Here is a 27,340-nt window from a genome sequence, read left to right as displayed (position 1 = left end):
CTTCCATTTTCCGACTTGTCATTGAGATTTGAAAATCTAAGCTATTACAATCAAACAAATGTGCATCAAGTAACATTATACCTAGAAAACCAAAACCAAACAAACAAAAGAAAAATTATGGCCTGTGAAAGTTCTATACACTTTAAGAGTTCATGGCATTCTATTCCACATTAGTTAATTTATGATATAAAGGTTAAAAAGAGGTATGAACAGCCCTGGTTGCATATCACTTTCCTTCATCTTGTCCTCTGTAATGAACTACTAGGTTGCAAAAAGTTTACATGTAAAATTGAAAAATGAAACTAATTAGTGAATACTTCTGCTTTAACAACAAGTCAAAAGTTTAAAGGAAATAATGTACATTTATTTCTTATCTGTCTTGGCTGTAGTCAGTACTACACCCATAAGAAGAAATGACAATATGGATCTTCCTATTCAAATGAATAAGGGTAATGAATTTTTCATTAAGTACAGCTACATAATTAAAATGTGATTAAGGTTGTATGTGCATTTAAGTCCCTCAAAAATATAGGGGATATCTCCCAGTGTTAGCTGAAAATGAAACAGAACAGTGCTCCATTTTTTACCTAACCTACAGAAAAAAGCTTCTAATTGCTTGCTCTTCTCCCCTTCTTGAGTGATCTCAGGGAAACTTATCATCACTCTCTTTGTTATTTTGCATTAGTCCAGTTAAAACTAAAACAAAGGCTGGTGCAGTTACTGGAGTTTGGATCAGGTCCTAATGTGATCATGAAAGCCTCATGGTACTTCTCCACCCCTTAACCATCTTGATAAAAAAAAAACCCCACCCCTTATTAATGTTTTGCCAAAGTGATGTAACTAACCCCTTTTTGAGGCTTCAAACTCTGTGGTACACAGTAGGGCTACTAACAAGTGCACAGAAATAAGTTAAAGCAGGCTGCAAAGAGAATACAGCTTTATCATCCTCGGTTCAAACCGCTTTTAATAATTATGTGGTACAGCCTTCTTTTGTGCAAAGCTGTTGATGTTGTCAAGAAGGTTCATGGGATTAAGCAGTTTAAGTTCCAGACTGAATATTGACCAGTCTTTTTTTAGGCATCACACCTGGAAGCTGAAAGCAGATTTTTTTCACATGCTGAAAGAAATGCCTGAAAACTTAAGTCTTCTGAAGGAAAAGTGTATTTTTACCATGTGTTCCACCTCTGGTCTATCTTCCAAAATCACTAGTTCAAAAAAACAGAACCTTGAACGTACAGTAACAAAGCTCATGACTGAATTAACAGATTCATTAGTAACAAGGGGGTCCCAAGGCAGGGCTTCAAAATGACCTACGACATAAGGGAGTGACACATGCTTTATGCCATGCAAACACTTTCAGTTTGAGAATCCGCGACTCCCTTCAGCAGAATTAGTTAGAGATGGCAATCAGCAACCGAAGTAAAAGCACAATTTCAAATAAAATTCCTCATCCTTTCATGGTGGTTATTATCCTGAAGACCCTGCATTCTTTGAGAAAAAACTAGAAGTACATAAAGTCATTCAACAGCAAAGACTGCAGTTCCTTTTCAGCATTTCACCACAGTAGAAAGCAGTGAAAATGATGTCTCAGGTCAGACGTACAAGTAATACATCTCAAAGGAAAAGAGCAGCCCAATTAGGAAATCCAGAGAAAATGGCCTTTGTAATATCCTATTCTCTTTGTGGATATATATTTTCAAGAGTTCTGTTCCAAAACATGCATTATGCATGGAGGAAGAAAGAGGCAAAATTCTATTTGCAACACAAATAAATAAAATTTTCCTTGCATCAAGACTATGCTGTGGAAAGAAAAATTCAGATTTCCCAACAGTCAATTTTTATCAGTGTATTATTTTTATGATTCTTAATGATTAAAAAAGTAGGAAAACTGCAAAATGAGATTTCAGATGGTAAAATGGGAATATTTATGAACCCCTGTCACTGATAATTTTCATTTTTCCTGTGGCTCCATGTTTTCTAGTCAAAATAAAGCATGCTTTGCCTGTAAATAGTACTAATGCTATGTAAATAGCATTAATGCTATGTAAAAAGTGTAAATAGCACTCAAGCTATGAGAACAAGGTTCAGAAGGTACGCCAAAATGCTTTGTCTTTAACTTACTTGCCTTCCTAGTTTTTTCAAGTGAAACTAATTTCCAGTTGTGACAAGATGCCTTTTAACCACTTATATCATGCTGAAGTATTCAGACACTACATACTGGAGCTCCAATTTGACTTATGACACACTATGTGGCAATGCCAGCTAAAAGTACCACTGGCCTTCGCTGCTTGTTTCTACTCCTGCACCTGAGTGCACAGACCCCTAAGAAAATTTCAAGTATGCTCCAGCTCTACCTTTAGTTGGGTGTAAAGTGGCATCAACAGTGTTGTAGACATGAAGATAACTGGTGGTAAAGGCATTAATCAGAAAACAGCTATTTAAACATTCAGAGGTATAAAGAAAGGATTTATACTACTGCGAGGGCAATTAACTTCAGTATGGGCTGGATGGGATACTTCATACATTACAGGAATAAGAGAGCTACATTCTTGTCCTATTTTCCTAACTAACTGGATGGGGCTTTGAGCAACCTAGTATAGTGGAAGAGATTGGAACTAGATGATCTTTCATGTCCCTTCCAACCCAAACAGTTCTATGAGTCAATGAAATTGTGAGACAGAGCTTTCTGTCAGCAGCACTATTCTTTGTTTCAAAGACTTCATTTTTAAATTCTACTCATCTTCACTTGTGAGGAGGCCAGTCTGCTTTAATGAAACAAATGTTTTTGCATGAAATAAAGCCAAAGAAAATTCATCACAACAGTCTAGCCTAAACATTTAGAACTCCATGATGTATGGAGAAGACAACATGAAGGAAAAAGATTTTCATTCAATGTATTTAAACCAGAAAACTTACACATGAGTGCATCAGAATGTTTGTGAAGAAGCTGGACATACTGGACTATGACTTTCCTTCACTATCTACAAATATTTTTGCAATTGAGGGAAATATGTTTTTTAATGGAATTCATATACCTTTAGGGGAGGCTAGGGGTAGAAAAGCTTAATTAGGGAGACAGAAGTAGTCATAATGACATTTAAGATAACAGGTTAGTTGAAATCCAATAAATTTTCTTGAAGAATTTTTTCTTAATCAAATGACATATCGCAAAATATTCCTGCAAAAAAACCTCAACCTCATGATGTTTAACTCACAGCAGAAGTTCTCTTGTTGTCATTCATATGTAGAAGACTTCTTACACATACTCTTTGGAGCATAGAGTGTTAAAAATACTGTTGACAAACTTGTGAACCCGACAAGACCAAAGCAGTAACTTGTGCAACTATGCCTCTGTTCTAGGTTTGCAGTAAACCAAAGGTATCTTGAGGACCAATAAAAATAAGATTACAGAACAACTCCAATTACGAGTTCAGTCTGAGCTGAAAAAATGTGCATCCACATTTCAGATTCCTCCTTCAAATTCAGTTTATATCGAATGATTACACCATGCTCATTTCTATGTCAAAATGTATTTAAATAATAAGATTAGAGCTGAACTATAATCCTTAATTCCCAATGTTCCAGCTGTAGGTGGAATATAATCCAAACTGGGATCCAAACTTCATAGCTCTGTAGATCCCTGGAAAAAATTTCTTCATCAAAAGGGTTGTCAAGCACTGGCAGGCTTCCCAGGGAAGAATTTGTGAAGTACTTCAGTATTTACCTTAGTAAAAGAATAATCTATTATCTGGAAATAAAATGGAAGATGTCATTGGGTACAAAGTTACTTTATTGTCCTCCTAGACCTCTAAATCTCTGCATACTTTGTGTGACAGTCCCATTTTGACAAGAGGACAGACCCAAATTCAGAGGTCCCTCTTGCATGTTGGCATACAAGTTTGCCATGTTCATTGTTTTTCTTAAACTAAACGTCATTTTTTATAGGTGAGCAGGGAAATTGCATTAAAATCCAAAGCTAATTTGCCAGTAAAAATTAAGCATACAGACCTCCCTTTTACCTTTTCGATGGATGGTTGTTTGGTCTTTGTATATAAGTAGACTCATTAATTGCAAAATAAACAGCTCAATCAAGCATACAGGCATTTAGCTGCCTTGAAGTTTTCAGCTTTTCTGCCAAATGACAGTATGGGATGAAACCATCCCATAACCCAAACGGGGTTTTGGAAGGGAACTCAGAAGGGAATATTTTGGCTGTATTTCTTTCACTGATGAGCGCACCAATGACAGAAACACATAAAAACAGTTACACATGGAAAAAGCTTAATTAGTTATGTAAATAGAGTTAAGTAAGCAGGAAAGAAGAAACATTTAAAGGTGGTCACATGTGCTTCTCAGAAGCAAGGTATTTTAAATCACAAATTGTTAGTACATTCATAGGTAGAATAATTTTATTATTCGATTTTAAAAAGTAAATGAAAATATTATTGAGAACACAAGCACTTTCTAACTAAAACTGAACAATTTCTGCTTCCTCTAAGGATGATGACATTCACTAATAAATTAAAAGAAACAGAGTCCTACTACACTGATTTTATTAATAAAACCAATGATACAGTGAAGTTAAAACATTCATCTATTTTTACCCTGGAAAAAATCCCATATTTAATTCATCAGTAATTTGAAGGATTCTGTGCTTCCCAGATTCATCAATATATTTTAATGAAAGTTTTTAGAATAAAAGTGGCACATAATAAAAAAAAAATAGCCTTGATAAAATTATTGTAGGACTGTGTTTGTATCCCCAGGTATAAAGAGATGATCAGCAGTCAGCAAAATGAAATAGGAAAAAGTGACAGCAGCACTGTTCAGGCTCTGCAGAAGCTTCAAATTATAGACGACTTATTTTTCAATGAGAAAATTGTCATGGGAGTGGGCAGAACCTTTTGACCCACTCTGCTGTCCCCTTTGACAAAAGATTTTTTTTCTTTATGCTGTAATAAAAGCAGAAAAGGAATACCAACTAGAGTTTACAGAGCTGTGACTTTTTCCCTGTCACATGTAATATCCACACTTTTGAAGCAGAATGGTTGACAAATGTAGTTCCCTTACAACATCAAGCGAACACCACCTATTTCTACAACTGGTGCTCGGAATAATGAAATTTATGCAGGCATCCTTGTGGTCATACTTATTAGCTATTGTCACTGGGACTACGTAGGCGCTGTGTTACAACTTATGATGTTTGTACCACGCATCTATAACCAAAGCTCCTGGCAGCCTTAATGAGTTACTTACATGCTTCCTGTGGTGGAGCTACTGTCCATGAGGAAGGAGCCATTGGTCCTTTCCATCTGTGCGAGCCTGAAAGGCAGAGAAGGACCACGACTTTCAGGGAACAAATATGCTGCACAGTTTGAACAGGGGCAGTGCAAAGAGAATTCTGCTTAGAAACAGCTCAGATATGGCAATCTTGATACATATGAATAAGAATAAACTCCAAGATTTTGTGACAAAAGTCTATAATCCATAGGACTGTTATGAGAAACTTGTACTATGATTAACTAATTCGACTTGCCAAACTACAAAGAACAAGTATATTTTCTAGCTGTAGTATAATTATCGTTAGCATCACCACAACTGTCATGGTAAAATTAGTTAAAGAGATGTTTTCACAGATGGTTTTCTTTTTGAATTTTATAGAGCTGGACTAACAAAAAAAGGATGAATACTTTTTAAATATAGCACATGTAACGTCTGAAATTATGCTTGGCAAATAACATCACACTGTGGACAGACAAGTCCTGGAAAGCAACACAAAAAAACGTGTAATTACAGAGAGTCATTGCCTATGCTTCCTTGTTCTGGAAGGAATTAATCTAAAAGGACTAGATTATTATACAGTATATATAAAGCAATACAGGTCTTTAAAATCACAGCAGAATTTTTCTGTCTTTTCAGGTCTCTAGGAAAGATATACCTTATGTACAGTAAGATACATAAAAATCTGGGAACACTCAATGATGTGCACATACATTCAACTGCACCAAACAGAGCTATTTCCTTTACTATAAAGATATCTTAATTTCAAATATATTTTTGCAAGTGTGTTATGCATTATTATCGGCATCTTTAAACTTCTTTTTGAAAGCAGTGTGCAAGGCCCTAAAGAACTGGGAATTTTGGTGTCATCTTTTAGCATGGAGAAGACTTGCACATCCGTACATTTGTTAATATTCCTCAGGTTTGAAGGAAGATGATAAATGAAAGCAACACACAGGATGAACTTGTATTGATCACCTGCTCCTACCTTGGCTGGGGTGGGATATTGTGCTCCAACACCTCCCCTGAAGGTAAGGACAAGCTTCTAAGTGACTAGGGCCACTTAGATCATCTCTGCTTTGAAGAATCTCAAACAGATCTAGTTCATGGTAACATGCCTACAGGTCACCTATGTAATTCTGCAACATTTTCAATTTTGGATTACAGACAACAGATTTAATGCAACTATTTTACATTTATTATGACTTTATTCAGAAACTGATGATTTAAAAACATTTTACTTACTTCTCATTACAGAGAATTGTATCCTTTTAATAAATAATGTCCAGCTAATAGGGTATATTAAAATCTGCAGGAATCAATCACAAAATGCAATTTACTGGTGAGAAACTGTGCATCTCTTACCTAGTAGCATACTGCTCTATCCTGGAGTGTGTGTCATCATGAAACAGCTGTGGAGACTGGGAAGGACTGGTTTTAAAAAAAAACAACAAAACAAAAAGAACACGTCTGAAGCAATTCATGATACAAACAACATTATTTTCGAAGTAAGTTAGACTGATGACAAATAAATTAATTCACAATATTGATGAGGGGGTTATTGTTTTGGGTCAGCCATGCCCTATAGCTCATGCACATCAGATTAGTCGCAACTCAACTAAAAGAAGACAACCAGTATATTAAGCTTTCAGAGAAAGAGGTTCTGCATACTCACTCATATTGCTCTGGCCACATACTGATGAGAGTGATAGGGCTGTAAGGAAGACCAAAAAAAGAAAAGAAAAAAGAGAAAGAAACTATGAAACAAAACTTTAGTGCCATTTAAGAAAGAGAAAGCTGGAGAAACATAAAGTATTTTAAGCAGAAAACCACCTAGATTATTTGAGTCAGCAACAACAGACCTCCAAAACAGACAGCAACAGATACTGTCGTTATCATGGAGAGACAGGAGACTGGCTTACATACTTTGTTTTGTTAAATAAAAATAATATTTTGTGTTATTGGTTCATAAGCCATAATGAGTTCATTTGAATTCTGCTCAAATACCAGAGCTTTCATTTTAAACTAACTAGAAAATATATTTACAAATAAAAAAATTGTGTGTGTGTGTGTGTGTGGGAACAACAACAAAACCCCCACCATAAGCCAAAGCTATCAGTGCTTATTTTCCTTCTGCATAAAAATAATCAGAGGTAAATGCATATTATATTACATTCTGACACTTGACTAACTATTTAGGATTTTCTTATTTCCTTTATTTTTTATTTAAAGGAATGTATTACTGAGTTTTGCCACCCGCAGGGGAGAGAACCAATACCAGCAGTTTCCTCAGCATGATGCTGGCAATTTATCTGTATATTTCCCACATGACTGGACCAAGAGAGTTTTATCCTGACCTGTGATTACATTTTTGACATTCCAATTTCTGGCATCATTTGCAAGCTTTCATCACAACAAAGCAGCTTTGCTTCCTGTGTTGGTGACAGCCAAAGACTGCCCTGCTGAGAAACATTTTAACATTTGAATGTGCGTTGCTTCCTTAGAAGCCAGGCCACCAGTAATGCCAGTTTTCAGATTATTTCCTCCTGTTTCTTAAACTGCTAATGCACAGGTTTTGTTTGCTTATTGTAAATAAAATACACAGTCCTCCAGTCATGAAAACAAAGCGTGTACAACAGCACTGAGCTTTTGCATGCAAGCAGAGCATATATGTTGAAGCTTCACATTGACTGTTGCTAGCTAAGCAGTGGTATGTTCAGGGAACATGAGAGTACTGCAGACTCCAGGATGTCAAGGAGAGTCAATTCATGAAACTACTTCTAGCGCCGTGTCAACACATCTTAATTTTGCTCTTTTAAGAGTGTCCTTTGCTGACAACTACCAAATGAGTAAATCAAGTGGAGTAATTCTGCCAGCACTATAAATAATACTGTGGAGAGGCTGAGAGTGCTCTCTTTTATTAGTCCACCTATACCTCCGAAGCCTGTAAGAACCTAATCAGCTCAGAGATTTCTAACTCCAGGGACTCTGACATAACCAAATAAGCAGTGAAGTTCCAAAAGCCTAGTTTCCCCCAAAAAATTCTCTGTAAACCAGCCATTCAGCCCAGTCTAACATTACCTGCTAAAGTCCACGGCTTTATGATGATTACAAAAAACAAAGTGTAAAACATTTTACTTTTTAAAACACTGGGAAGATCTGCAAATAATGCAAAGCAATTAGTAGAAAATAATACAGCACAAGGCTCTACAACCGCTCTTGATTATTTCTTGGGTTTCACTTTTTTGTTTTTAATGAAATAAGCCAGTGACCCCAGAAGCAGTTACTCTATAATCAAGCTTACGTCTCCAGGTTGTCACCCTCCAATACTGTTTGCACAGGTAGGTAGCCAAGTCGGGGATGCTTTGCAAAATACTTCTTTGAGCGGAACTTATTCTTCAGCACCTTTGTGAAGTCCCGTACATCTTCCCCAGATGTTGTCTTAAAAAGTTAAAAGAAATTAAAATCAACATTGCTAAATAGCATTGATGTACTAATGAGCTACTGTCCTGAAAGAGGATACAACAAAAAACTTCAAAATATTAATGATGTTAAAATTCATAGAATCACAGAATGGTTTGGGTTGAAAAGGACCTTAAAGATCATCTACTTCCAATCCCCCTGCTGTGTAGTGTCCTGAAATATGGTACAATAGTAATAATAATGCATCTACAAATTCTCTTCTACCAGAAAGCGGTGAGACTTCAAATTCCAATAAATGCATTGTAATTACCAATTACTTAGATAATAAATTAGAGAAAAAAATGAAACGGGTTCAAGTCTTAAGCTAAATATTTATAATCAGTCTTACACAACACAAATCATACTTCAGAAAAAATCATATTTCAGAAAAAAGACAAGTCAGTGCCAGATACAAGGGGATACTCTTAGCCACTGAAAGCCAGTTTCAGTGATACTCTTATACCACTGAAAGCAATCTTGACAAATTACTCATATACATGAAGCTTGCGACTCACCCCACGGACAGAGAAACTTGTTAATGGCTCTGTTGAAAAAACCCCAGCTAACAGTAATGGCTTGGTTTAAAAAAACAAACCCAACCAACCAAAGAAACCCCAAACAAAAACCAAAACAGCAAACAAAACCAAACCAACAAAAAACAACAAAAAAAAAACCCACCCAAAAAACCCAACAAAAATAAAACCCCCAAATCCAAACAGCTTCTTTTACAGATCCACACTGATACAGCCTCTTGCAAAACCAAGCACTAAGCCCCATCCCCTCCCCTCTACCCATGAATTTCTGTTCTTTAGAACAGAATTAAAATCAATGCACTGCTTTAAAAATCAATTTAACTGGAAATAATCACAGCAATAATGCCGGCATTGCTTTGGTAATACCATTCAGTTAACTTCTGCTACGAAAGCAGGGATACAAGCAAAACATGCAGGCATAAAATACAAGGTGAAAACGGCAATAAAGAGATCCGCAGGAAGGAACAATAGTATATAGTATACCTTTAAAGTTTATGTGCTTACAGACTGTACTGAGTACTTAAACAGCACGGTCCCCATCACATGTAGCACCTACTATTAAATGTTTCTTCTTGCAACTGCAGTAAAGCGGCTATTGAGCTCCTTCTTTGGCTGAAGATATGCAATGGCTTCTACAGATTTCCAGCCCAAACCCCGTAACAAACTACAGATTGTCTCTCTTTACTCTGTGCTTTGGGAGAAGCCTGATAACAAAAAGGATGCTAAAGTGGATGAATACCCACAGAGAAAACAGCGTGAAAGACCTCATTTTTGTAAATTGTTTTCTATGACATACTACTAAGAGGCCTAGAAGCAGGGGAGGCAAACTATTCTCTGATTATATTCTCATTGGCAAAACATAAAAATGCTACCTACATATTTTAATGTTTGTATAATGTATGAAGTTACAAACTATGTTATGTAGATCAGATGAGCAATAAAAATAGCAGATAATCAAACCGATGTTGGTAAGAACTTCCTACATGAAGCTTTAACAAGTAAAAACACACTGAGAAAATTTGGGACTATGATGTATTTGAACCCCCAAATTTTAATACAGGGGCACTCTGGGAGGGCTCACAAAATCATTCGCAGAAAGCATCTGCTCCAGTCACTGCATCATCCAAACAAGGAACAGGAGGCAGCCCAAAGGGCTGCTTGTTCTCACGCAACAGTAACTTCAGCAGATGGAACTCTGTCCCAAGGCCAAGGAATGAAAGTTTTAGTACCTACGCATTACAGAAATACATGCCTAGTGAGCTGCCAAACTTTTTCTCTGGTGGATTCGTTATTTGGTATGACAGCCTGACCCAGTTCCTTGGAAAGACTAATACGAATTTGCACTTGCTTACAACAATAAATACTAACCAGTGATATTTCAGCAGATTTGGAGGAACTATTTTAATTTACATGCAACTAAGATGCAGCTCCTGTAAGCATTTAGTTGATTTTTTGTGCATATAACCACCATACTACATAATCAAATCCAAAATTATGCCAAGAGAGATGTACTACAACATTTTACTTTCAAAAATGAATATTCAGACACCGTTGTGTAGGATCTATCTACTAAATTAACACCAAGAGGTAGCTTGTACACTTCCTTATATCATGACATCTTTAATATTTCCACACAAATCAATAGCACAAATACCACCATAGTTAAACAACTACTTCAAAAGCAAAGAAAAAATATCCTGTCCTTCACTGAAAATTTCAGCCAAAGACCATGCTTTCAAACTTGATTTAAAATGTCTGTCCTTAGAACAAGACAAAGTTCAGGAAGGAATAACTAAGATCCATGGCTGGCACACATAAATAACTAAAATAACATCCGTAGTGGAAGGTCTCAAGGCGAAAATCTGGAACAACTGACAAAGTGGCATTAGCACTCTTCATTATACCAACCAGGCATACATGGAGTCATAAGTCACAATTTAAAACTAGATAAAATTCCTTCTAAACCAATAAAAAATTAAGAAACTGGGATTTACATGGAAAGCAGTGGAAAAAATAAAACGCTGAGGCATGGCTATTATATGTAAGTTAAAAAAACCCAGTTAGCATACATTTTTAATATATTAGAACAAATCTTAGTTAGAAAAAAGCACCACCAAGAATGTAATAAACCAGCTAGAGTTCTAAATTAACTCATATTTAATATAAAAATTATAATACACATAAATATAAACCCATATGTGAATAAAGAATATACAATATTTATCATACCTTTACTTGTATTTATTTCTCACTATAATCTTTTTTTCAAAGAAAAAATAATAAGTGATAATGAAAGACTAAACAATTTCCCATTCACTTCACTGCACCTACCTGTGTAAAAAGACTACTCTCCATTTAAGTCATCATTCTCCTAATTTCATATCTTATGCCACATCTAACATAAAAACAAAGAGCAGTTCTAATATACATGAGTATAGAAATAGAAATTATATAGATGCCACTTAAAAGGGCTTTAGTTTGTCCTTTAATAGAAGCTCTAATAACAGATATCTGAATTTGATACTCTTCAAATGCATCGGTAAATCTTAAGGTTTGCAGTTTAACAAACAAACCAGCCCTTTTTTATATCTCCATATTTTTATTTCCTGACATTTTATTTATCTGTAACATTTGGTATAATTTGTACCATAAGCCTGACTCTTCTTGATGGAAAACAAAATTCTTAGATCCCTGTTGGGTAAAAGCTACAATATGCGCAGCTATGATGATAGCTGCATCTTAAAGCAGCTGTCAGCTGGGTACCACATGGAGGCTGGCAAACTCCTCAGTGTAAGACGTAAAAAGACATACATCATTCCTGTTACTTTTTGTTTTTAATTGACACTTAAAAATGCAATTCACCAATAGCTTCAATACATGTTTCAGTGTATACATTCATTCCCATTCAACAAAGCATCTCACATCCCGCAATTAGATGCATGAGAGAGGATACCACGAAAATTAGGTTATAAAAGGTGCAACAACTGTATTTATGGCTGTCACTGCCACATCAGTGATGTTTGCACTGTGTAACATTGTGAAGATTATCCTTCTGTGACCACTTTCAAATAGGGGCATTTCACAGCAATTCCTCACCAAGAGGAGAGGTTGATTATAAACTGTGTGTCCATTTTAGTTTTCTCTAATGAAACCAAGCTGTAATTTCAAGAGTAACTAATTTATCTCAGAATTTAACAAATTAAGTTGCAAAAGGGTAGCAAACCACATAAGCCAGCTATCCAAGCAATCATAAAAATGAGACTTGGAGGAAAGCACACTGCCCAGCTGCTATATATCAAAGACTACCCTGACAACACAGCTATTCTCAAGTCAAAGGGTAATCTATGAACTCCACAGCTAGAAGCAATGTTCCTCATGCAAAATAGCGGGATTCAGCCATCTCTGCTACTTTCTTTCATCTTCCCCACAGAACAATCTCATTTTGATAACAGTGAAGCAACATGCTTGGTGCATTGATAAGCACGTCAAGATGAAATTACTGACTTATGTCAGTTTGTTTCTTATAAAATACTGAGGCCGCTTAATGTTCAGGAATGTATTCGTCTTCTCTGGATGTCAGTAGCAATTAAATTTTCAGATGACTTACCTAGAGGAGAAGTCTTAACAGGCACTATTGCAGATAAGCTTTATTGTGCCTGAAAAGAAATCTTCAGTCTAGGGTGAACTATCATTCAAGCAATAATTTCTGATGTTTTGCCTTTCACATTCTGAGCTCTTTCAGGGAAATAAAATTCTGCTCATCTGGAAGATGAAGGGGCTAACCGTTGTTGCCATCATTTTGTATAGAAAGGCTACAAAAATACAGTTCCCAAAATATGGAGCTGTGTCAGGTGAGTGTAGTGGTACAGAACTACAAAAATTTATTATACTGAGGTCAGGAAGTAAGAATATTCACGATGATAAAATTTTCAGAACTGCTGATTTGATATTTGTACATTACCTCAGAAAAACTGCATTTATAGTTTTACTGTGGAGCTGTGAAGTGGAAACAGTTTGGGGAAAAAACCTGGTGCAATAACTATTCCCATCTGAAATTCAAAGGACCATTGGTACAGAAAGTCACATTGATCTAACACAAGTATGACTAGTGAGAGAACTGAGAGAATTTTCATTCCAAAAAAGCTAAAAATAAATCATAAAGGCACTTATGTAACAGTATTCCTGAATTAGATACTAGGAAAATCTTACAAAAACTTTACACACATCTTTTGAAAAATATGTATTAAAAATCCTATTTCTCCTTCTTTTCAGAGAAAGCATATTTAAAGGTGAAAAAAAAAAACCTACAAATAACTACAATGACTTTGCATTTCTACTACTTAGAGACAGTAATGTTTTCAGTTCATTACCTCACCCATCTCTAAATCCTGAATGGGAATAAAAAGAATAAATATATAACTGAATTTCTGCATTTCCAGCATCAAGAAAACTAAACTGCAATCTAGGATGAACACTAAATGGCATTACAGATTAGGAGGCAATAACTACACATATATCTGGTGCAAATAGTCCTATTCTGAAATTATGAAGCAATTCTCACCTGATGCAATTATCATTAAACTCGTTTAAATGCAGAATTGTCCCCCTGCAAATTTAATTTTGAAAACAGATTCCTTAGACCTTCTCCAAATAAATTCAAATTTAAGTAGATGTAACTGAGCTTCTGATAAAATCCTTTATACACTAAGACTGAAATGCTTACCTGAAGACAATTAAAATGACTTCCCTCCACCTGTGACTAAGCTCCAGTTCTAAACGACAGCTTTATTAACCAGGGATGCTATTTCTTTCTCAAATTATTGCTAGTATTCTTGTTATTAATGCATTAATATATATTAACAGTAAGAAAGACAAACTAGGTTTTATCAATGCAGTTTGAGGAGTACATGTATTTGTACTCTGCTTTGCAACATCAACCACAAAAGTAACATTTTTAACACCAACAGCCTTTAATTTGTTTGAAAAGAGAGCATTCTTCCTATTCAGGCTGTCTATAACATAATGGATTCTAACGAACAATTCATTGGCTTTTGGTACCTTCTTTTTATTTTATTTTGGTCTTTCTCCAAAGATGCAGCTCTCTTGCTATTTTTTGGGCATTACTCCATTTAAACACAAGCTATCCTAGTAACTCACTGGAATTCTTGAATATTATCTTGCATTAAATGAGTTGAGTATGTGGAGAGGTTTAGCAACAAATAAGTACACCAAATGTAGAACATTACAAAATACAATGGATTCCTTGTGTGAAATAAATTCTTTATTCCAAACATAATTCAGATGAGATTTCTTAAAATGGACTGCATGTAGGTATTGATTATGGAAGTTTAACAGGCATATAAGGAGCTAGCAGAGCATACTTCCATATTCTAGGACCCTAGAAAAATTCCCATAAACTCCCATATTAAGCTTCAAAATTAATAGGGGTCAGCGCTGGACCTCTGGACCTCTAATTTTATGTGTCACCTAAATTATATGCCATCTCTTAATTCTGCTCTACTTTAAACTGCCTCAATTTCCTTCCTTTACCTCCTATATATTTGCCTTCCTTCACTCACTTTAATCAAGAATGTCATCTTATTCCCTTTAGTATTCCATAGTGGATTCACCTCATCCCTCCCATATTTCATGGAAAGAAGTGACTTTTGCCTTAGGTCACCTTATTTTGCACTTAATATTGCTTTAAAACTACATTCTTTTTGCAGTAGTAACAGAAATCTTCATTATAATACAAGCTGTTCCTAGTCCCAGGGACAGAGGGGATTCCAACCATTTCCAGAACATATTTTTCTGTATGAATGACAATATTGTAAATGAAATGGCTCACAGCTACATAATGTGAACATGTTTAACAAGGAGGAAAATTTCTCTCAGATATCAAATCTTCTGCTTCTAGACAAAACCTAGAAGCCATCAGAAATAAGCTATCCTGTTCTAGGGACAGTACCATACCCAATACCAGATGTAATCTCCGTATTTGACTAATGCAACAGGAAGGGTATCTTATCCTGTGGACTGGCAGCATTATCTATTTTGACACACCTTACATCTTCATTTCTGAATTTTCTGTGTCTTGTAGGCAAGAAAAAAATATCATTTCTGCTCCATGACCATGATATAAACTAAAGATGAGGTTTGAGAGAACTTTACAGGGAGAAAAAAAAAAAAATGAATCTAAGAAAAATATGTCTCGGACATGCTCGTATTGTTTGGGTTACATTGGCTAAGGAGGCAAGTAAGTGATCAGTATCAAATCATGTCTGAAATTTCACTACGAAAATATTATGTTGTAAAATTGATTCTTGTTAGCAAACCTCTCACACTGTTTTTGATTAGAAACTGTCAACTGTTTTCTTTCTTTTTTTCCCCGCTACACACCAATTTTTAGATATCCCAGTAAACAGTAATTACTCAACAGAATGAAACATGACATATTTCTAACCACGTTTTTCAAGAGGCAAACAAATGCTGAACCTGAAAGCAAAGATCACGCACCTTAAAAAATAAAGTGCATTAGTAGAATATTAAATATTCTTTACCATGATATAGCAATAGTAAAGTGAGTCACTTTCCTCTGACATGTTCGCACCAATATAGAGAGTGCGTTTGCATGTGCAAGTATACAAGTACTTCAATTATATTTAATATTCCAGCTTTGCTTTTACAAAACAAATGTAAAGTTCAAATTCTCTCAGAGGTAGATACTTCTACCCATTCCCACATAATCCACACACCACCCACATGAAATCAGCAGCACTAGCAAAGTCCCTGATGACTTCCAAAGAGAAAGGCAGAAAGACAGGCCCCACTAAACATACACAAAGAAAACCTGGTAGACCATCTAGGTGACAGAAGACTAAAAAAACACACCATTGAGATTTCAAATAATGCAAAACCAATCCCTTAGGAACAGTCAATAAATCGGTACTCACTGGTATACAATACTCCACCATTGGGTAATGCAATTTATGTCCTTTTGCTGTACGGCCAGAAAAGAAACAACTCTGACAGACGTCATAGTTGAAATGTTTTAAGCTCCGATACCTATGGGGACATTAAACAAAGCGATTAGAGCTTCCTAAGTTTAGTTCTAATATTTGCTTGTCACTAAGCCTCAAGAAGGCAAATTATTCTCTGAAATGGTATCATCTGCTTTTCAGCAGCAGCAACACAAGGACACAGTAAGTTTGTTGGGATTAGTTTAGGAAGCACCTTCAAGTGTGTGTGTGTGTGTGTCTATGTGTGTGACCAGGACATGGCACAGCCAAAACTCATCACAGCTGCAGACCCAGGGGCAGTGGTGCCACTGCAGCAGCTGCATGAGACACAGGAAAACTGTAGCCCTCTTAATCCAATTCACACAACCTTCCTACACTAAATAGGTCACTTCATTGGGTATTTAAAAGAAATTCCTGCCTCCTATAGCCATACAGAGAGCCAATGTCAATCATCTATTGCCCAAATTGCTTTACAGCAGAAAATCTTACAGGCATCAGATTCATAGATGGAGCATGAAAAGTTATAATTTTAAGGTTCAGACTCACTCAAAACTATATTGCTTTAGTTTTTCTTTTCCTCTCTTTTGTATTCAGACGGTATCTCAAACAAAAAAAACCACCATATATAAACCAGACTGATTTACTTTTATATGTTTTTACATTTACCACTTAGCTTAAATGTTTGTACATCATTTTGATGCCCAGAAATTCTAAACAAATTTCAGAAAATAAAACTCTTTGAGAATTCATGAATTATTAAAATAACATAAAAATAAGTTTTAAAAATTACATTTATTTCCCCCTTTTTTTTAAGAGCATGCATATGTATGAACAAGGTTACAAACTTATCCAGTATTCCTCTGTAGTAAATACAGCCACCAGGAACATGATTTTTTAAAAAACAAAAGCTGACTAAAGCAGCAATTCAATTCCAGATTCCGCCCACTGCTTTTTATATTAGGGGTGTTCTGTGGATGGGGTTATATCACTTGTATGAAACTAAAATGAGCTAACTGAACCAACTGAATAGCTACTGAAAGTTAAAATTTAAATTAAATTGCTTCTTGAGAGCAGTTTTCAGTACCAATCCACATTTTTCCCCAGATGAGTTTTATGTTTTGTTTTGCAAGAGAATGTGTGTCTATAAATGTAAAGATTCACTTTCAAGGATGCTGATGCAACTGTTTGTAATCTTTACTCAGAGCCTGTCTATTAAATGGCCACATCTACCTTCTGCTACGACGCTAGATGCTTCTGTTGTTGCAGATCTCTAAATATGTTGGAGAAATTGTTTAAAATTAGCCATTCCTTTGACTTTCATTCTTTTCTTGTCTATTTCTTTGTCCTCCTTCTCCACACAGAATATTTCAGAATGTACAAGATTCAACTTAGGCATCTAAAAGATATCTGAGCTGGACCTTTGTCACCCTATACTCCCTCAAGCATTAAGAAAAATAGGAACATTTAGCATTTCATCTCCTCTTAAGACAGGCAACAAAGTTGGAACAGATTAATTATTTTTGGAAGTACTCACATATCTATATTTATAGTAAAAGAAGAGGGTTGCTAGCTCAATCAGACTAAAGTATGCATGCCAAAAGCTAGATGAGATGAACCTGACCTTAGGACTCATATTGTTATCAGTTAAAACATCAGAAAAAAGGAGAAACAGAAAGCATGAGGAACAAAACTTAGCTCATCTGCCTAGATATCTAAAGAAAAGTTTTAGAATCACTTACAAGAAAGCCTGCTTTATATGATTCCTAAACAGTGCACTCAAAAACATGGCCACAGCAGAGGAAAAAGCCAGTGATGTTTAAAAAAAATAAAATTTATACACTGGAGTAATCAATTCACAAATGCATTTTAGTTGTTACAGTACTAAGGGTACCAACTATCTCATGACCGATGATGATAATTCATATTTAAATCCTACTGTTTAGGAGAGGAACATGAAGAATATCCCTAGTATCAGTTGTTTACCTTTTAGAATTCCCAGCTCCCTTTGAACAGATGGAAGTTTGATTATGTTTACTGCTTTAGACAGGAACTGTGTAGGTCTCATCACAGTAACATATCAATGTTTGTGCTAAGCAAGGAAAGACTGGTGTTGAAGGGTGTTTAATATTGCCTGGCATGAGTTATTTTCCCAAGCTTTATGCAGGAGAGCAGGCAGACAGGACACATCTTTTCTCACTGATCAGCTCCTTTTATTCTTGTGATAATGGAACACATGGGGTTCATTTATACTTTGTTTGCTATCTATTGGTTCCACTAATGCCAAAACACCTGATGACAGACTGCCCTGCATATTGGTCAGTAAAAGGACCATTGAGTGTCTAACAGTGTTACTGCAGGAGCCAGAAAGGCAATAGCTCATGTCAAACTGCCCTCACCATGGGCAGCAGATCCCATCTTAAAGCAGGAAAATTGTGGAAAACCAAACAGAAATAATTGTAATTGTTGGAAGACTTAAGAGTGTGGATATTGTCAGAGAAGTTTTGCACCCAATTCCTCTCCTCTTACCTAAAGCCAACAATTGGACATTCTTTACAGATGTTACATTTGGCCTGGTGTTTTGCTGTTTCTGCAGCTGCCACACGGTGTAGAACTGGTAGCCATACCATAGACTGTGGCTCTAAGCGCATCCAATCTATAAATTCCTTTACAGTTATTTCTGGCTTATTGTGGTTCTGTGGAGAGAAAAAAGCAAAAAAAAAAAAAAAAAAAAAAACCAACCCCACATTCAAATTAAGGAAAGCACAACAACAACAAAACCAAAGAACACATACAAGCAGATTTTACTTCAAACTCAACTAAAAAAAACCAATAAAAACCAAACCACCTGTGTCAATCCTTTCCATGCCACGTTAATGTAAAACCAGGTGCAGGATACAAGAAAAAACCTCAATCAAAATTCAGATAAAGAAAACAAGTTAGTAAGAGTATAGAGCACTAAACAGATGTGGCTGTGACAGTGTAAACAGATGGTAACAAAGATGGAGCACACAGTAAAGGAGTAACAAAGTCCATAGTAAAGCCATCTTTGAAAGGAAAGGAATTGAGAAAGAAGTAAAGGAGCATAAAAGGGAAGGATTTTCTGCAGTTCAGACAGGTTGTCTTTTGAGTTAGAATCTATGCCAGACTGCTAAAAGCCAGTAAAGTCTATTAATTGCCATGAGGCTCATTCAGTTTTTTTTTTACTGTGGTATGACCCCACAGTATTCTTTCAAGACAGCACATTAAACCCCCCCCCAAATGAACAGGTACATAAATAAATAATGAGAAAGAAATCTGCCACTTACAGGAAATCACTGCAAGAATATGGCACAGCTAAAGTATTAGCATGATTGTTTTAAGAAGCAAACATGCTTCCATATTCTCTTTAAGTTGCAACCGCTAGAGGAGGCTACCTGTAAAGGTGTTATATTCACAAATGCATTTGTGATATAATGTGAGCAATAAGAACAGACATCATCTTTCTGAGCTCACAGGAAGTAATAGAACACAACTTAAAATGAAAGTTATTCTTAAATGTTAACATGTGACAAGAAGCAACATCAGGCTTCTTAACCTTAGATCAAGTAAATTTTGCTGGTAAGAGAGAGTGGCATGAAAAAAACCCAACCCAAAACAAATCCCCCACTGATTTCCCCACCAGCAAAATACCCATTTTCACTACTCTGAGATAACTGTCACACAGCTGCAGTCTTTCCCTATGCTCTTAATGACTGGGGACTGAACTTGAGCTATTCATGTGATGTGAGGGATACAACCTTATCATCAGTATAATCATAATATCACTTAAAAGTAATTAAGCACTACCTTCCCATTGCCCCTCACCCATAATTGAACAGCATGGGAGATGGGGCAGATCCTTGAGAGATATAAAGATCATTCCTCTGTGACAGAAAAAGCCTGCCACTAGCAAATGAATAATTTATTTCAGCATGACTTGAGCCACTTGAGGCCAGTGATAGATACATCAAGAACCATCCCTTATTCTCTGAAGCAGAAATGTTTAAACCTCAGGGGAAGTTTTACATGGTTAATTGGTGAAACCAACTTCCACAAATATCTACCAAATTACTCATTATCTGGACAAACACTCTTCCAATTCCAGTCAGAGTCCAGAAGTTAATCTAATACTTCCGAAAAAAAAATAAAGTTAATACAACTGATTTTTTCAATGCACTGAAAATGTAGAAATGTCTATGAAAGAATGCCAGAAGAAAAATGCTCTAAAAGTTCACTATAATATTTAGTGCTTGATTCAATAAAATCAGAAATATTAAACTCAGTAGTTTTATATATGCCATAGTGAATTTTTAGTCAATACATAATTTCTGTCAATACTCAAAATCAGCCACTTTCACAGAAATAACACGCTAAAGCAGTATAGTTATCACTAGGAAACAGTCGGAGCCTTAGGTATCCCTGACAAAGTCTGAGTTGGATTGTGTTCCATTACATCCCCTTTTTAATCCTCATCTTCTTTAAACAGACAGACACTCCTTGCAGCCTAATTAACCCCCTGCATGTAGTGTGGAGCAGAACAGCAGGCTCTAAGACAGCTTTATTCCACGTTCTGATTTGCTGCATAAAGGCTCACAATATATAAAAGACTATGCATGAAGTTTCATGCAACCACAAGCTCTTTTGTCAGTAAAATAATGCTAAATAATTTTCTGAGGCACAAGGACAGAAATTACTATCAACATCATCCTCTTGTTCTGCTGAGATCATGTCTTGTTCCAGCAGGGAAAAGCACGTTGTTCTCACAGTATCAGGTTGCTTTGAATGATGCAAAGCAGGATAATTGGCTGCTACAGAATTTTTTAACAGCTTTTAGAGCAGCCAGTATTGTCAAAACCACGAAGATTTATATATGGTTTTGCTAAATGTAATTTGTTTGATCCTCTCCTAAATCATGAACCATCTTTTAACGGCAGCATTTTCACAATAACTTCCCACATTTAGTTGCAGCAGCATGTTTATTCCTGTTCAAATACTCAGTGAACATTTTTAAATTAACCTCTTATTTTTACAGCATGTGAAGATGAATCTTTAGACTTCAGGGAGAGGTTTTCTTTTTACATGAAGGTTGTTTTTACCTTACCTGTTGGAAGCAGCTGCGCACGCTGGGTTCAATGTTGCTGCCACCAAAGGCTGCCACTTCCCCAAGCTGCCGTGGGATCTGGATAGCATCGTGAAGCAGCAGGCCCAGCTGCCTCTGGTCACACATTTCTGTGGGGCCTGCCACCTCCTTGAAGAGATCTGCAACACCAACAAGAGGCACCAGCTCAATTTAATTTCCATGTATACCATTGCATTCATTGGCTGGCTTGGATTAAAGCTCTAAGTAATTTTAAAAGAAAAAAAAAAATAAAGGAAAATTATACTATTCCCCTACTTTTCCCCTACTATTTTCTGCCATAATAACCATAACTAGATTAGAAAGAAATGAAAGTTGAAAATTCAGTCTGACTGCACTTCTGATTGCAAAACAAAGCTTTGTTCAGAAACATTCAAGAGAAACTCTTTTATTATACTGTGTAAAATGGTTTGCCTTTCATTTGGAGCAATAGTCAAGCTTTGCCAGTGTGCTTCAGGAAGTCTGGTCATACTTTTTATCTTGACAAAGGAGTCTGAGGCAGAAGACTGGATTTTCACAAAAGAGAAATCCAGATGACTGAAGTTGGTTTTAGAGGTTCTTGTATTTTTCTTGCCCTTTTCTTGACTAGTCAAACAATGCTACAGCATCTTCAGCACCCAGTGGTAAGGAAAAAAGCCCCACAGAAAACAGCAGTGACACAAGTACTGCATGGTTGCAGACTCATCTGGCAAACCCAGGTCCTGGCTAGCTTCTTCAGCTGCGGCTGGGATAGTTTTTCTAAGTGTTAGTTTGAAAAACCTGATAGAAAAAAAATGAAATAAAAGCCTGTTTCATTTTTTGTTTGCATCAGTCTACAGCAGAAACAGGCGCTAAAAGAAAAACAATTAATTCACTGCTTTAGCTGGGAGGAAGATGAAATCATTTCCTAAGCCCTAAAACTTGGGTTGATTGGAGAGGTAGTAAAAGGAGGAAAAAATTACATGGCAGCAGAGGAAATAGGGAAAGTAATTAGCTAGGGTTGATCCAAGTGGGAAATCGAATACCTTTGAAGAGCTCAAACTCCACCAAAACACTCCACTTAAAAAACAAACAAAATTTAACACTGGCAGCTGTGCCATAACTACTGAGTGTCCAAATGGAAAGGAGTTCATGGATGCTATCCTCTTTTCCAATAACCCTCAATGCCTTTGATGTGACACACAGGAGCAGAAGCTCCTAGACTAAAGGTATGGAAAGCTGAAATATTTCTGCTTTCTGTCCTACCTCCTTAAATTACCCCACAAGATATTCCCTGGCCAAGGAGGCATGGTGAGAGCAGCTCTCAAGTGGCAAACATATTTCCTATGTGGCAAGCATACTCATGCCAGTGGGAAAAGGGACATCATACATCACCCACCAGCACCATCAGAAGTCACAAACTCTTAAATGGAGTTTGTTAATATGTACATACATATATGAGTTTACACATAAAACACATTCATATAAATGTTAAACTGTATATGGGACTCTACCAAAAGGGCAAAAAGAATGACTGGGGAAGTGAAAGAAAAGATTATTCACACCTGAGCCACAGGAAAATAAGAGTCAAGAAAAAAAGTAAAAATAATCAGTTAATCTTAAATCAAATTCAGCCTCACACTTGTATTTCGAGGATGACAGCCAATGGGATTTAAACTGCAAAAACCTGTAAAAAAGTACTGACTGGTTGGTATAGAAGGGGGTACTTGAAAATGCTGAAAAGTTTGTTAGATTCCTTCAAAAATGGCAATAAGATAGGAGTGAAATATCCACACACACATTTTATGTTGCATTGTTAAAAAACAGGATCCACATTCTTTAACTATCACAGTGTTAGTTCCAAATGGTTTGAAAATTAGGAACATAAACATAACAGCAAAAAAATTACATTCCAAGGATGTTTTACATCATTTGAAAACTGAACCACTTTACAGCTGAGATTTGGCTACTTGAAGTAGCCCTCTTTCACCCCAAATCCCACATTTTTAATGCAGTAAATTATATGACCCAAAAATCTACAAATCTATACACTAAATAAAACTCCAGGTGTATTTTCTGTTTCTGCTCAGTCTGGGCTTTCTGTATTAAAAATGAGTCCAGCTAAGAGTGAAATGCACACAAACTTATTCCCAGTTATTACACACTGAGATCTCTCCACCTCTAAAGCTGAAGAAAAGGGAGGGAAGAATAGAATTCCTGCTGTCCCTTAGGAAATTCACACTCTGAGACATCATTTGTCTACTGATTGCATGACTAGGCATAAAACCTGCTGTGACTAATCACACACAAATTTTTTACTGTTGCAAACACTTGCTGATATGATTAACTTTTACCTTCCTAGAACATTTGAGACCACTAAAATTGAGTGACTAAAATTTCTATTAAGCACCCATAACTGGGGATATTGCTCTTCCTTCCAAGTGACTTATTTTTTTGAAAACACTTATTTCCATTATAGTTTTCTCTTTGAGATCTAAAATGGTTGGACTTGATCTTAAAGGTCTTTTCCAACCCGACTGATTCAATGATATGAGAAAATTTCTCTCAACAGTACATCAGGAGGGTGTGACAAAATCAAAACAAGCAAGAGAGCTCACACCAAAGATCAGTCTGTGACACATCCTGTGCCAGAGGACCCCGAAATGCTAACTGCAAAGACGCCAGCCAGTACCTGACACCATTGCTTCCTTTCTCCTTTGGCAAAATTTGTTTCTGATCAAAGCCTGGCCCACTGATCAAAAGTTATAACAAAAAAAGGATGTTTTATCTGACTATCAATCCTCTGCTTTCAAAAGCCGAGGAACCCTTTCAATTTCAGATGTATTTCAGGTTGAAGTTATGATCACTTAGGCTCCTCAAAAAAAGGCTCCTGAGACTTTTTCTGTACAATTTTTTAGGACTTGTTACAGCAATCTTCAGGGAAAAGACCACCGTGTGTTAACACAGATTATACAAATCTGCAACCACCATTTTTATTTTATGACTAGACACAAAGCAACAACATAACGAATGACCTCGTAATCTCCTTGTTCTGCTTCAGTACTTGTATTCAGTGACTGTAAGTATATTAATTCATTACTGATAGCAATTTTCTGAGTTTATTCACAGGTTTGGATTTGTTGGGGTTTTTTTTAGCCATCTTTTTGCACGTTATCATTCTGTAATCTACAACCTCACTCCTGTATTTTATGAAAACCCTTTAATTCACACCAAATGGCAGATTACCCCCTGAATTATCATTATTGAACAAAGGTATTTCTGCCAAGCTCCTTTAATTATGGATTTATTCACAGATACGTCAAATGATGTAAAGAAACCAAAACCCCCAAAGGCTCAGTATGCCAATCAGATGGCCAAAACATGATTTTATGCATGAGATACCTGTACTTCTGCTCAATGTTAATAGCTAAGATTAGAAGATTACCTACAAATGCTTTTAAGGAAAGCTGAAATTGTTGCAGAGCTCCAATGGTACAGGGCAAACACAGTCTCTCTATATTTTATATGTGTTTACACAATGTGTCGAGTAACTACTGCAAAGAATAGCAATTTTAAGATTATGTGGACAATATGTAACTGTCCATCTAGGATGCTCTTACATAGTGTTTAATCTCTTGTTCTATTTTTGTCAGCGGTGTTTGCCACAATATGAATGTTCTTCAGCTCCTGCAATTATTTTTGTGAAATATTTTTATATTACTCAGAATTTTTAAAGCTTCCAAAATTACTTAAATCAACATAATATAAACTTTTGTGGTGCAATTCTGGCAGAAAGCATGCATACTGCAAAACTATTTTCAGAGTTCAGATCATCATTTTCATAGATCACAAAATATGACTGCTGGATTTTGATGTATTTCCTTGCTTTATCAGACATGTTCACCTGTTCCAATCAACACTGGCTTGCTTGATTTTTCCCCTCAACAAAACACACACACAGAAGACAACAGAATCAGTCAAAGAGAATACTTCTCTAGCTTCCTCATGGTTACATTCTCCTTGCTTTTGGGGAGAGCAATAACACACATTAAACAATACATAATTGACATCAATACTTTCCAGTCAGGATATAAATCCTACTTTCTCTCTCACTGATGATAATGAAAACAACAATTCTATTTTACTTGCAAGAAAACTGCCTTGCTACAGACATGAGAATTTTTTTACTATGAATTTTGCTATAATGCGTTTTGTCATAGTGCATGACTTAATTATATAAAGTAAGCATTTTATAAAATACATTCTTCCTTACATCTGTATTTCTCTTCCAGAAGGCCCTTAGAAAGAGACATCAAGCCAATTTTCAGGGACTGCACTCGAATTTTTCCAGTTCGGCCACTGAAATAATAAAGATGAGAATTTAATACAATTAATTTTATTTCATTTTAATAACTCACGTTATTAAAAAATGCAAAGGCATTGGTGAGTTCTACTTCAAATGCACTTCAAATCTCAAAACAAATTAACACTACAAATCACATTAAGAATTCTTCCCTCAAAAAAGCTCAGCTTGCCTTCTAAGTGGTTTACACGTCAAAACAGTTTGTACTACTCCAAAAGGGCAGACATTTAGCTCTGTAAAGCTCCCAACACGATTTAATAATGTGGAATACAGAGAAAAAAATACACAAGCACACAGCAGGAAAGCCTATTACACAGTGTGAAACACAATGACTGCAAAATAAAACCATGTATTCATATCACAGCAATTCATTGTTTCACTTTATTTTTTCCTTTTATGTTTAAAATGCTTTACTATACATATATGCCAAGAAATAAACAGCCAACCACATGCAGTAATTAAATAATGTGGAACTGTTGTTTTTTTTAAGCAATATTACTGCAGATTCATCTTGTCCAACACGTCAAAAAAAAAAACCCCAATCATAAAACCCAAACCAAACCACTACACATCAAGCCTTAAGCTATTTGAGATCAAGTAAGTGGTAACAAAACCAGATGATTTTAAACCTGCAATACAAACACTGTTCAAAAAAGTACAAATCAACAAACCCAGGGCACACGGAAAAGGACAATTTTGAAGTTCAAAATATGAGTGCAGAAACACATTCTTAAGAGATCTGATAATTTCTTTTTTCAAAGACCATAAACCCATGATGCAATTTGTCTTTAGATGAGACATGGTAAAAAAAAAATAAATCCTAAGAATAGTAGTTAAACTGTATATATTATACACAGACCCTGCATTTAAAGTTATTTGGATGTTTCACCAGTATCACTGCAAACATTACTTTGCTCCTTTCTGTCATGCAAAAGTGATATATCCCTTATTTCTGGAGTGGTTATTAGATACCTCTTTCTGTCCTATCTATTCAACATATGGTCTGCTGTCTGATTTATTTCACAAATGTTGGGCTGAATACAAAATTATTCATTTACTCCTGGACTCTCAGTAAATTAGGTAAGCACCTTACAGATATTAATGCATTTTTCTTCAGAACCATCACTTAATCTAGTGAGAATAGACAGCATTATCTTTTCCATTCCACAAGCTGGATGAGAGGTACAGAGAAATTATTGCCAAATTAATCAAAAATGCACATTACTTTTACTGCCTAGCTTGAAAATGTGGACCCAATTTTCCAGAATGTTATGAAAGTGCCACCTATTTCACACATTCAATCCTAGCTTTGCATTACCTTTTTCAGTCATTGACACTACATCATTCTGGCACACCTTAACATGTAAATGGCTCATTCTGCAACCTTGATGAAGTTCTGTGTAAGGTTGTCTGTGTTTTAACTTTGTATTCAATGGAAAAACAAAGCTGGATTCAGCTTTGATTTAACTCATGACTGGCTACAGCATTTGTTTGTTAAAAGCATAAGCTCACAAAAACTTTGCAGCTGTCAGGGCACATATATGGAGGCTTCAAACTTCTCCAGATTTCA

The 27,340-nt window shown here is 35.9% G+C and overlaps 1 protein-coding gene across 5 annotated transcripts in view; it reads right to left on the bottom strand.

Annotated features, from left to right (window-relative positions):
• The window catches only part of UTRN (utrophin), a 386,987-nt gene that overhangs the window by 21,268 nt on the left and 338,379 nt on the right, over positions 1-27,340 (bottom strand). For 3 of the 5 annotated variants that reach the window (XM_065680488.1, XM_065680490.1, XM_065680491.1), the window contains 8 exons: positions 25,681-25,766; positions 21,414-21,571; positions 18,821-18,987; positions 16,229-16,340; positions 8,585-8,721; positions 6,956-6,994; positions 6,646-6,711; positions 5,257-5,322 (listed from right to left, as the gene is read on the bottom strand). In XM_065680488.1, coding sequence (XP_065536560.1) covers positions 5,257-5,322; positions 6,646-6,711; positions 6,956-6,994; positions 8,585-8,721; positions 16,229-16,340; positions 18,821-18,987; positions 21,414-21,571; positions 25,681-25,766 — 831 coding nt within the window. The remainder of the gene's footprint in view (positions 1-5,256; positions 5,323-6,645; positions 6,712-6,955; positions 6,995-8,584; positions 8,722-16,228; positions 16,341-18,820; positions 18,988-21,413; positions 21,572-25,680; positions 25,767-27,340) is intronic. The other 2 variants (XM_065680489.1, XM_065680492.1) reach the window with 1 other exon arrangement.

This window comes from Lathamus discolor, chromosome 5, assembly GCF_037157495.1.
Source record: "Lathamus discolor isolate bLatDis1 chromosome 5, bLatDis1.hap1, whole genome shotgun sequence".
Lineage (NCBI taxonomy): Eukaryota > Metazoa > Chordata > Aves > Psittaciformes > Psittacidae > Lathamus > Lathamus discolor.
The sequence above is the reverse complement of the archived record's forward strand: the minus strand, read 5'-3'. Positions and strand labels throughout refer to the sequence as shown.